Source organism: Etheostoma spectabile, chromosome 2 (genome assembly GCF_008692095.1).
Source record: "Etheostoma spectabile isolate EspeVRDwgs_2016 chromosome 2, UIUC_Espe_1.0, whole genome shotgun sequence".
In the NCBI taxonomy this organism is placed as follows: domain Eukaryota; kingdom Metazoa; phylum Chordata; class Actinopteri; order Perciformes; family Percidae; genus Etheostoma; species Etheostoma spectabile.
The window spans coordinates 10,249,104-10,261,095 of record NC_045734.1 but is presented as its reverse complement, the minus strand read 5'-3'; the positions used below and the strand labels follow the sequence as shown (position 1 = coordinate 10,261,095).

Sequence of the window (11,992 nt, the reverse complement as noted above, 5' to 3'; positions counted from 1 at the left end):
ACACACACACACACACACAGAGTTGTGTTGTGGTGTTCTGCCCGCCGGGTGCAGGAGGCTGTGGAGCCGCATGGCAGAGCTCCACGCTAAAAGCGTAAATCCAAAAATAAAAACTGCCCCGGCTCAATGCGTTTGTAGTGCAGTGCTGCATCATGACAAGCGGCCACTAACACGCTAGAGGAGTTTAAACGGAAGGAAACTCACCTTTGAGACGGTCATATGGTGCGAGAGGCGTCGGCAGGTGGTGGTAGTTTTCCCTGGAGAGGACTGGGTGAAGTGCAGCGGTGGTGGCGGTGGTGGCGGTGGTGGTGGTGGAGCTGCAGTGTGGAGACGAGTCGTGTTAACGTTATATCACCGGTGGTTGTTGCATGGTGGTCATTTAAAAGTCAGGATGCCCAGCTCGACCTTGAGAGTCCCCAAACATCAAATAAAAAAAACGAAAGCTCCCAGACAGAGCACGTCCCTCCTGAACACACCGCACGGTCACCATGAAAAAAAAGAAAACAAGAGCCGTAGGAGGAGGGCGGAGGATGAGGAGAGATGCGAGCACAGGATGCGACGAGAGGAGGAGGGAGGAGAAGGGGGAGGGAGGGGCGACGCAATCTATAAAGTGCAACTCGGGCCTATAACAGATTTCCCGAAATAAAATAATAGCTAAACCCTTTCAGACCTGAACCCCCCCCCCCCCCCCCGTTTTTCTTCACATTATCTCATGGAATTGAGAGCAAAGAAAATGACCCTTTTAAACTCCATTATATTTGTTGCATGGATTTTCCATGATTGTTTTTAATCATGTGAACTATACAGAGGGGTTCTCCCACAATTACCTATCAATCAATCATTTATTTCTATAGCACTTAACATTAACGTTATCCAAAGTGCTTCACATCAGAAACCAAGAATAAAGCAACATATCATACAAAAATTAAACTTATGAAACATAATGCAGTAAAATCAGAAAAGGTTTTACTCAAACTGTTCTTTTAAAGTAAGAAAACTATTAGGTCAACTCATTGTTTCAACATAATACATATTAATATTGTGTTTCTTTTTCCATCTTTGTTGTGTTCTTAGTGAATTAAATCCATATTTCTGTTAATCTACATATTTAGAGTACTACCTCTAAATGTATTATCTGATTCCGTTTCTAATGTGAGATGTTAGGAAGTCTCCAAAACAAGCTATTAGAGAAGTCCTTTTTGATCAGTTTATATTTAGGCTATTTCATTTTACAGTCAGGTTCTAATATCACGCGCGCGCACACACACACACACACACACACACACACAACACACACACACACACACACACACACACACACACACACACACACACACACAGCTTATCAGTACAGCAACACCAGGTGGTGAGGGTGGGCACACACCTCTCCCACCCTCATCCTTCACCGGAGCACCCCAGGGCTTGTTTTTTGAGCCCCCTGCTGTTCTCCCTGTACACACACACGACTGTGTAGCCACTTTTGACTCTAACACCGGCATCAAGTTTGCTGACGACACAGCTGTGGTGGCCTGACCACAGTCAACAATGAAAAGGTCTTCCAGGAAGAAGACCTGTCCCGCTGGTGTCAGCACATCAACCTACACATGAATGTCAGCAAGACTAAAGAGATGATAGTGGATAATGGGAAGAAGCAGGTAAGGAACTACCATCAGGCTCTCATCAGGTGATAAAAAAACAGATGTTAAAGACTGTCTTTTGCTTAAAAACCGATTATCGGAGCCGTAACTGTAACACAAAATGTCAAATTAGCTTTTAAGTATAGTTTAAAAAAATGTAACACAAGTTTTAATCCCTCTTGCATTCTTTATATAATGTTTGAAAGAACTGTTTTGTGTTCATTTTGTGAGTGATGTCTATTAGAGTGTACATCCTTATTTGAAGGCGTTTGTTGCCCCCCAGTGTTGAAACACAGCCATCACAAGAGGACTCTTGAGAGCAGGGGGGCCACCAGGAGGAACATCAGAGATATGACAAAGCTACTGCACAGTGATGCATCAATCATTTATAAAGAAAAAAATGGCAATACCATAAACAAGACAGCATTGATCCAGCTGGTATGTGGCAAATAAGATTGTTTAACGTTCATTAGATGAAACCGGTGCATTTCACTTACCTTCAGTAGAAAAAGGCAAAAGAATCTCTGCATGTCTTGAACATTTTGGTTAAATTTGTCATACAACTAACTAACTAATACTAGTAAATAAAATACATTATTAATAAATGAATAACTCCTGACTTGATTCAGCATGACGTCTTCATCAGTGTCGCCTCAATTATGGCTTCATGTGTTCACATTAATGCTGATAAACAATGTGAATGCACTTCTGGTTGACATGTTAATATTCTTTGTAGTTGTTTTTGATGGCATTTAAGAAACATTACTTACATTGCTCTCAGCATGATGTTGAGCTTCTATTGTTTCCACCTCTAATGTCTGTCTCATGCTGAAGCAGGCAGCGGCGGTCAGTGACTGAAGAGCAACACACTCACAACACACAGTAACTTCACATTTTCATAACTACTTATATACGAGGAAATAAATGCTGTTTAGTTCTTCTAAAACAAACAAGTATAGAAAATGCATCTTGAATTACCCTCCCATAGACAAACGGCCTCGAGGGAAACCATGTGAAATAAACTTTGTTAATCTCCATCTGTCTATTCTTTGCTACGTGTTCGTCAAGTACAACACGAGACCGCGTGAGCCTCAGGTCGTGTGTAAACACAACATGAATGTTACCTGGGCCGTAGTAAAAGTACCAATAAGACCATGTTAAATACTCCATTAAAAGTAAAACTCCAGAAGTATTATCAGGTAAATGTATTTTAAAAAGTATCAAAAGCGAAAGTACTCGGCAATACTGATGCAACAACACATAATTCAAGTTCTGAAACACAAATAAGTTATTTTTCTCTTTGTTTGTTTTTTACTGAAATATAAATGAACACTATCAAAATAGACCTAGTATAACTAGACACTGACATATTCTAACATGTCACAAGCCTTAACATTGGGAACCACTACCGTAATCTTATATTATTTTATTTGAAACACTTTTGTGTTTCTTTATATACAATCTTAATCTGTAACTAAAGCTGTCAAATAAAAGTAGTGCAGTAAAAAGTAGCATAAAACAGAAATACTCAAGTAAAGTATGACTACCCCTGTATGTGTACTTAAGTACAGTACTTGATTAATTGAACTTTGTTACTTTCCACCACTGGCTGGATGTAAAGAGGTTTCCTAATTTCTGGTTTGTCAGAAACTTGTCACCTCCTCTCTAGAAAACCTCCATGTCGTGTTTGTGAACATCATTTCCTTAGCTTGTCAAAGTGCTTGCTATATTTGAACACAGATAATACCCAGGTGATTAATACATTTACAATTCATTTATCTATAGTGTGGCTGGCTGAAGGAGTGGAGATCCAGCAAGGTGCTTGTCATGTGGGCAGGCTGTGTGGAAACATGGCAAACAAGATGTTTTTCTACATAACAAGTCTTCAGACTGCTTTCAGGGCTTTTAGGCGTGGTTTGCCAAAACCAAGTGTGAACTACGTAATCGGCCTCTTCCCCCAGAAGCTCGGTCGTCAAATAGCTGAACTGCTCTAGCTGTCTGGCTTGTTAAGTGTAAAACAAACACAAATGTCTTCATAAACACAGTTGTGGCTTTATTCATGCAGTCACATGTGCAATGAAAAAAATAGTTTTCTCAGAGGAACTTTTTATGACAAATGGAGCCAGCCACTTATTGTTGAAGATTGCCTCTACTGGCCTCCATTCAGGTTAAACTGACTTGGTTAAGAAGATTATGCGGCCTTTTGGAAATTTGGGGTTAATAGAGGGTAAATTTATAACAAACTATATTGGTTGAAGATTCAGTGTTAGGTGTTTTAGTTTGTCTGTCAAAAATGTTATATATTAGTTGTAAAGTGTTATTTTTTTTCAGCAAGTACTGACGGACTGGAGCCAGGTGAATTTGTGTGAATTTGTTCTTTTGTACTTTTCTCTTAGTATTGTTTTCTTTCTTCATTTCCACAAAAGCCGTTTTGTGTGTGACGTTTGTTTCTTTTGTGTGGAAACGGGAAATTGGGGAGGTTTCTGTGAGTTTACTGTATTTTTTTCTGGTGTACAGTGTTGATGATCAATGTCTAGTTTTATTTGTCACAAAAGGGCAGCTTATAGGAATAAAATATGATTAATGTAGTCCTTTTTGTGTAAACATTTTAAACAGATGCATTTGAAAAGTTTGGCTTATTTTGTGATATGATCAAAAAGGATTTTGCACAAAAAAAAAACATGTTTATAATCAGCAAAGGTACCAAAAATGTATTTGTTATCGTCAAATCCTTAAAATGTCAGCGATCTTCGCCAGAAAACACATTATGTAGCCAAGACCTGACAATGCCAGAAATATACTGAAAGTTATCCACACCTATATTCAACCTAAATAATTATAAAATAAAGAAAAATTCAAAAGTCTAACAGTGGATTTAGTAAAATTTATTTATCTACAATTATCCCTCTATTCAGGCATACAGACAGATAGATTCTTTATTCATTTCAATGTGGCTCATAAACTGATAAGTTACACAATAATATACAGAAGCTGGATGCCAGTACTGGACAAAAAGTTGCAAAAATATCTTTTTTGTCTTTACATTTTTTTTGTCTGTGTTTTGCAGCATATTGTAGAGCGGTCAGGTTGTGACGTCAAAGTGAAATGGAACAACTTGAGTGTTAAAATACTGAAACATTGAACTTCAACTGATTGGAGTATGAAGATGAATTCCCGGTGCAGCCCAGTGACACACTGCAGGGGATGCTGATGCTGTAGGTGTAGAGTACATTGTCTTTATGATAAAATGAGAATAATTTCAAATCTGTTTACGGTTGCGTTGTTGCTACACTTCCTTTCTAAATTTTCCAGATGACTTGTGAGTCCATATTAACCTAGTGTTTTTCTTGTGATTACAAACTATATGACAATACATTATAATAAACACAAGACTGGTAAAATCCATCACAAAGTGATGGTCAAAAGTAGCAGAGATGAATGCACTGACATGTTTGGATCTTTTCGCTGCCGCTAAAAAACTGAATGACAAAAAAAAGGCAAAAGAACTAACACGTATGTGTGACGTGACAAGAAGGTAAAGAAGGTAATGAAGATGGCAGCTGGAGAGAGAAACGGCATCAATAGATTAGTCCTCTTCTTCAGTTTCTCAAGTGTTTTTCTGCAAAGTTTTTTTTCTTGCCTGTGTGGGTTGACCAATATTCCCATCCCTCCTTATTTTTTCCTTTCAGTGTTTTTACTCTAGTCCTCGTCTTCATCCTCCTCGAAATCATCGTCTGTCTGGTCCCTGGTGTCGAGGTCGTCTTCATCGTCAACCTGAAAGGAAAGTGTCACTAAAGTCTAACTAAAGCAAACACAAAACACAGCTGAGTGGTCAGGACACATGCATGTCTTTGAAGTTGTAAAGCTTACTACTCAGGACATCTGTGCTACTAAGATTATTAAAAGCTTGGAATTCTTCAAAGTCAGATCAAATGAATGAGCCGTACTGAAGATACAGCATGGACAACAAGAGATTCATCTTAGAGGTGGAAAAACATAATAGACAATACAGATCTTTTATATAACGGCAAAGCCAGAAAGAGAAGGCAAGGAGTTTAACTGTAGGAGTGCCTGGAGTGGAAGGTAGATACTAGCTTAATAAACACCTGATTGGTCTATAAAGCACAAAGTAGAGACAATGCGAGTCAGGCAGGCAAGACGCTGCTCTTCCGAGATGCTCCTGGTGTGATATGACGCGTGGCGGAGGACGGAACAAAACCGGAACACAAACGTGCCCAGTGGAAAAATCGGGGTTAGAGTTGCACGCTGAAACATCCTCTTTTTGCTGCATGCAGCCAAATGTGCAGGGGGGTCATTCAGAGACGTTTACACAGCTGCTTTCTTTATACTTTTTATGTTTTGAACCTAAGCACTGACAAAGGTCAATCAGCCTCTGCAACCTACAGTCGCTCATATCTTACATTCTGTATGTAGGTTTGCGGAGACGCGTTTGTTCCCAGAAGCATAATTCTATTTTATGGTAACCTCCGCAATCCTGTAATAACACCAGTAAGGAAGCAGAAACAACATCTATCAAAAACAGCTAGCCTTGCTAATTTATGATTTTTGAGTGAAATGTTGCATGTACACAAGTTGCGTGAACAAGAGCTCAAAGCAACTGAACCTCATCAAAGTGAGGTGAAGCCGTCGCACTGCACTTCAACTAGTAAGTAAATTATAAAATAATTGTCTTTCATAGCAGCAGTTTGGCGCTCGTTTGCTGTTTTCAGACAGTTTATTGGTGCTGACAATCCAGATTCAAACATGTCATTAAACAATCATTAAACACCACACAAGCCTATTTGATTGTCTTAGTATTGAAGCAACAATACGAGTTTCAGTCACATGTTAGTAATTAGATTTTTACTTGGAATCTACTTTTAGTCTACAAAAACATTTTAGTCTAGTTTTTATCTGAAATTTTAGTCTCATTTTTTCTGTTTGTATTTTTAAAAAAGCGTTACAGTCTACAGCTGGCACTATTATTTGATTTATTGTTGAATATTGTAATTTTTTTAGTCATGTTTATTGCTTTTATCGCTTAGTTATTATTTAGTTTTAATGTTGGTGTCATCATAGAAAAAATATTGTCAACAAAAACTTTGTTTTCCTTTGGCACATAAATCGCTCTATGTCTACGAAAACTCCATTCTCCACAAGTTTAGATTAGTGAGGTTTCACAACAGTAAAGTTTTTCAGCACGGAATTAGGAGAAGTTGAGAAGGATTATAATACTGATTGTCTACCGTCTCTCCCAGGTCTTTGAGTTTCTGCTTCAGGCTGAGGATCTTCTGGTCCTGGTCTGCCAGCAGCATCAGCAGGTCGTCCTGCTCCTTCTTGGACTCTTGCACCTCCGTTTGCAGCTTGGCTTGCTCCGTCTGCAGGATGGCCACCGTGCTGGTGGCTGTAGCCAGCTGCTGCTCCAGCTCCGCCCGGCTCTCTGACAAGCTCTTTGCTTCCTCCTAAACCAACGAAGAACATGGAGAGGACAGAGAGACAGGGGGGAAGAAGGTGTGGATGTTGATAGAAAATGATGGGAACCCAGAAAAAAAAACCAAACATCTGATGAATAATATAATTTCAAAGAGGTCAGAGGCAACTGGTGTTACAGTCGTACACACATTTTGTTGAACAGCTATTCTACACACCTTGAGTCTCTCTGTCTCAGTCGTCTGTGCTGCGAGTCTGCTCTCCACTTCTGCCATCTTGGCAGCGTCTAATGAGCCGCCACTGCTGGAGGAGACTGCGTCCGCAGACTGAGGGAAACCAGTGGCAGGTTGATTAATTTAGCATCTGTCAAGATATAATGTGATTTCTTTGGCACAAACTGTCATATTCCAATGCTATTTACCCCAGCTTCAGCTCTTCTAAGCAGCTCTTGTCTCTCTGTCGTCATCTGGTTGATTTCTGCCGACTGGGACTTGACCTGGCTCCTCAGAGCCTCCAGCTCCTGCAACAAACAGAGTCAAGCAAACAAACTAAAAATATGAAAAATGCTTTTGATTGAAGTTTTGTAGGGTTAAGTCTGGTGATAATCTGGGAACAAACAGGCTGGGGCAAAGTGACAGAAGTCAGGGAAGTCCAAAAGAATTAACAGCCTTTAACAAATATTGCTCTCCACTGTGATTTTGAAAAAAAAGGTGATTCATTGTGCAGCAATAATTAACAGGCAGACCAATAATGTCTGGGATCTGTTGAGAAAAAGAGAAATATAGAATAATGCCAGCTTCAGCCCTTACACATACATTTACAGGAAAACAAAGGTCAGTTCCACACTCTTAAAGGGGAAGTGTATTAGTGATGAATCCCACCTTGAGCAGTTCCGTGTTATCTGATCCTCCTGCTGAACCTTCTGCTGTCTCTGACCTCTACAGTTACATAAAGAGAAAACAAAATACATTAGTGACACACTAGAAAGTCAATTTCACTATGGACAGGATTAAAGTAAAACGCTACATTCAGTTCTAATTGTAGGATTATATTTAGAATAGGGCTTAACTAATGACTATTTCCTTCAATCACTTAATCTGCGGATTCATTTCTTATTCCTCGTCTACAGAATGTAAAATAAAAAAAATAAATAGCATCCATCAGAGTTTCTCCAGAGCTAAAGGTGACGTCTTCAAATGTCTTGTTTTGTCAGAACAACAGCCCATACACAAAGATGTTCAATTTAAAATGATACGAAGGTGATGAAAGGTGGCAAAATATCAAATTGACAAAGCAGAACTTGGATATGTCTGGGTTTTTTGCTTGAAAAGTAACTTAAATGATACAAATCGATTATCAAATCAATAGTTACCTATTCATTTTTTGTGGATCGACCTAGTGCAGCTCTATTTCAATCTGTCTTACAAACAAGCACACAAACTCTAAGTCCCCAGGGAAGGGTTTCTCAAGTTGTTGGAAGTTATGTTGTAAGAATTTATTTGTTGTTTTAAGTAATTTTAGTTTGCCAAAAAAAACTGTAGTTGGTATCCATTTACTGTAATGTTGTCTGGCTGTTTCCACGATAGTGAAGGCGTGGTTTGAAGTTGTGTGTCATTTATTATCCAAAGTCTATCTGCTGTTTATATGTTATCATGGATTGGACCACATAAAAAAACTAAACATCAGTTTGTGTAATAATGTCAGCTGTTTCAGTCATGTCCTGTGTACAGTGACCACCGTTGCCGTTTGGGACGTTGTGTCTGGAGGGGGGTGATGACACACAGACACAGAGAGAGAAAGAGAGTAGGTAGACATTTACTAACCAGGTTGTTGATGAGTGCATCTTTGTCTTGGAGTTGTGCCTGAAGGAGTGTGTGCTGCTTGCGTAGCTCCTCCACCTCCTCTCGGAGCTGTGTGAGCTCCTCCGTCTGCAGCCCGTTCACCTGAGAGCTGTCTCCCTGGCTGTTAGACTGATTCTGGTTCTCTTTACCTGAAGTGTAAACACATCCGCACACAAACGTGAAAACGTTATATAAATGTGGACGTTACTGATTTTTGTAAAATGCACACATGTACAAAACACAAAACCAGTTAATGTAAATACGGTAATACAGCCCGAGCATTACTGTATTGTTTTTAGGCTGATAATGAATTCGATATTCAGAAGTTTAAGAAAAAGAAAATGATGACCGATGTATTGGCCAATAGAGTGTTTAGTACAGTCAATAATCATATTATGGGAAGAGTGTAGATTGTTTCAGTTAGCCTTTCAGTGAGTCTCTTCAGAGGAAAGTCTGTTTACTGCTGGGGTTTTACTTACATAGTTTTTAGCCATTATCCTATGCAGTTAGGAGAACTGCATTTAACTCACTATTTAAAATTCTTTAGATAAGGCATTGTGGACTCTGCTCTATTCAGCAGCTATACAGAGAAACAATGAAACTACATCAGCCATCAGACAGGTTTTAAAAAAGAAGGAAAAAGAAAAAAGAAAATTACTTCTCAAACTGTCTCAATTTTTATTTTTTATTTCTATTTCTTTCTGGTTGCTATTGTTCCTTCCTGGTTTAAGTCTGGGCTACAGTATTTATTGTACTTGTCCATGCATATGGCATTTGACTGCACTGAAGCAGTCTGATGGACAATTCTGGTGCATCCATTTTAATTTTCACTTCTGAATAAGTGATATGACATAATGAGTTAGATGAGAAGAATGATACCACTCTTGTGTCTGTAAATCAAGAACAGCGCTAGAGTTGGGATGTTGTTAGCTTAGCATAAAAACTGGAAGCAGGAGGACATGGTTAGTCTGGCCCTGTCCTAAGTTCAAACATACATTTAACAGCACCAGAAAATTCAAAAATTATTATGTTTCATCTTGTTTGTTTATAGTCAAAATTATTATTTAGTGTTTTTGTCACATTAAAAGACAATGCTGTGAACAGCCAAAATTGTGTTTTGTAATAGCAGAAGGATAGATATCAGATATGAGATATTTAAGCAAAACACAAGTTTTATTTTTAAAATATATCACTATATCTAATCTTTGAAAAGAAATATTTGACAGGCCTTGATTTTGGGACACTTTCTTAATATAGAAGGTTTGATTAAAATCTGAAACAGTAACAACAACCTATAATTCCATTTTAACCCAGAAGACTGACAGTACACAGGCCCCTGCTTGAAAAGTAGTCTATATTAGTTAAAAATTGTATTTCATTGCCAAGACATAACCATGTATCTAATAGAGCAGTGTAAATATGATATGAGGCCATCCTCAACCTAACAGTGGGCTACTAGCTACTAGCTAGTAATGTTCAGTCAGAGTTTTGTTGTTAAACTGTGTAAAAAGAGCGGTGCCATTAAATCACCGGTTTCAGGTACGTACGGTACCGTCTGGATGGTTTCAATATTTCATAAAGTGTTGTTTCTGCCATATTTTATAATCATCAGAAATCATTTCTGCCATATTTTATAACCATCAGAAATCTTTACATTCATACTGTATATTCAAACAAACAAACTGGTGTCCCATAGCAACAATAGAATCCCAGATAGAATGGAATAAAACCCATGACCATTTGGATTGAAAACATAAGAATACATGTTGTCGTTGTCATAACAACACATTGAATACTAGGACCCAACTTTAGTTATGACACATTCACTCAAACAGCAGTTTGTAGCAGAGTCATTTGTGACAATCCAAAGGTGCACATTGCAACGAGAAAAACAAACAATGGAAAACATGGACTTCAACTACCGAGAGACTGAACCGCGAATTAGTTTCTATCTCAGTTCACTTGAAGAACAGTACTGTGAGCTGAAGGACCGAGCGACGCTCACCCAAGGTGAATCTAGGGAAGAGTCCACCTGGTCATCCGAGAGGACTTGCTGGCCGATCTCCTTGATCAGCTCCACACAGAGAGAGGGCAGCAGTTGGAGCCATGAGAAAGAGCTGATGCAGAAGAAGATAGGTGAGTTGAAAGTTCAGCTTGCTGAACGTGTCCCCTCCCCACTTAGGGAAACAGAGCATCTGAAAACCCAGCTGGGAAAAATCTGCACCAGGCTGCGAAAATCCGAAAAAGATCTGGACCGGCAGACCATCATTACTGAAGACCTGAAAGTTGAATTAAAGCAGGTGAAGGGAGAGAAACAGGCCCTTTACAATATTGTGGCGACTCAGAAGTTGCAGCTTCGAAAAGAGAGACAGACACTCAAGGTAAGTAAGACCAACGTGGAGTTAGAGTTGGAGAGCCATCTGGAGATGGAGAGGGCGCAAGCTCAGGAGCTTAAGGACAAACTGAGCAAGATGGAGGAAGCTCTCCGAGAACAGGAGAAGGAGGCAAAGGAGAAAATGGAAAGATCCCAGGCTTCCCATAGAGCCCAGCTGGATGAGGCTCGGGCTCAACGTGTCCACTCTCCACCCGGTGAAGCAGAGCATCTGAAATCCCAGCTGGGAAAAATCTGCACCAGGCTGCGAAAAGCCGAAAAAGATCTGGACCTGCAGACCTTCATTACTGAAAACCTAAAAGTCGAATTGGAGCAGATCAAGGGAGAGAAGGAGGCCCTGCGAGAGGAAGTGGAGACTCAGAAGATCGAGCATCATAAAGAGAGACAAACGCCTAAGGTAAGTAGGACCAACGTGGAGTTAGAGTTGGAGAGCGTTTTGGAGAGGGAGAGGGCTCAAGCTCAGGAGCTGAAGGAAAAACTGAGCAAGATGGAGGAAGCTCTCCGAGAACAGGAGAAGGAGGCAAAGGAGAAACTGGAAAGATCCCAGGCTTCCCATAGAGCCCAGCTCAATGAGGCTCGGGCTCATTGTGTCCACTCCCCACCCAGGGAAACGGAGCATCTGAAAACCAAGCTGGTCAAGACCAGCAACAGGCTGCGAAAAGCCCAAAAAGATCTGGACCTGCAGTATTTCA

The 11,992-nt window shown here is 39.8% G+C and overlaps 2 protein-coding genes across 8 annotated transcripts in view; both read right to left on the bottom strand.

The window, feature by feature from the left end:
* Positions 1-522, bottom strand: part of coro2aa (coronin 2Aa) — a 36,943-nt gene extending 36,421 nt beyond the window's left edge. For both annotated transcript variants that reach the window (XM_032544158.1, XM_032544152.1), the window contains exon 1: positions 205-522. In XM_032544158.1, coding sequence (XP_032400049.1) covers positions 205-219 — 15 coding nt within the window. In that variant the 5' untranslated portion in view covers positions 220-522. The remainder of the gene's footprint in view (positions 1-204) is intronic.
* A 3,984-nt stretch (positions 523-4,506) lies between these two features.
* The window catches only part of uso1 (USO1 vesicle transport factor), a 62,597-nt gene continuing 55,111 nt past the window's right edge, over positions 4,507-11,992 (bottom strand). For 5 of the 6 annotated variants that reach the window (XM_032538484.1, XM_032538491.1, XM_032538506.1 and 2 more), the window contains 6 exons: positions 8,891-9,057; positions 7,949-8,005; positions 7,489-7,587; positions 7,286-7,393; positions 6,884-7,099; positions 4,507-5,411 (listed from right to left, as the gene is read on the bottom strand). In XM_032538484.1, the coding sequence (XP_032394375.1) occupies positions 5,337-5,411; positions 6,884-7,099; positions 7,286-7,393; positions 7,489-7,587; positions 7,949-8,005; positions 8,891-9,057 (722 nt within the window). In that variant the 3' untranslated portion in view covers positions 4,507-5,336. Of the gene's footprint in view, positions 5,440-6,883; positions 7,100-7,285; positions 7,394-7,488; positions 7,588-7,948; positions 8,006-8,890; positions 9,058-11,992 lie in introns of all 6 variants that reach the window. The other variant, XM_032538499.1, reaches the window with a different exon arrangement.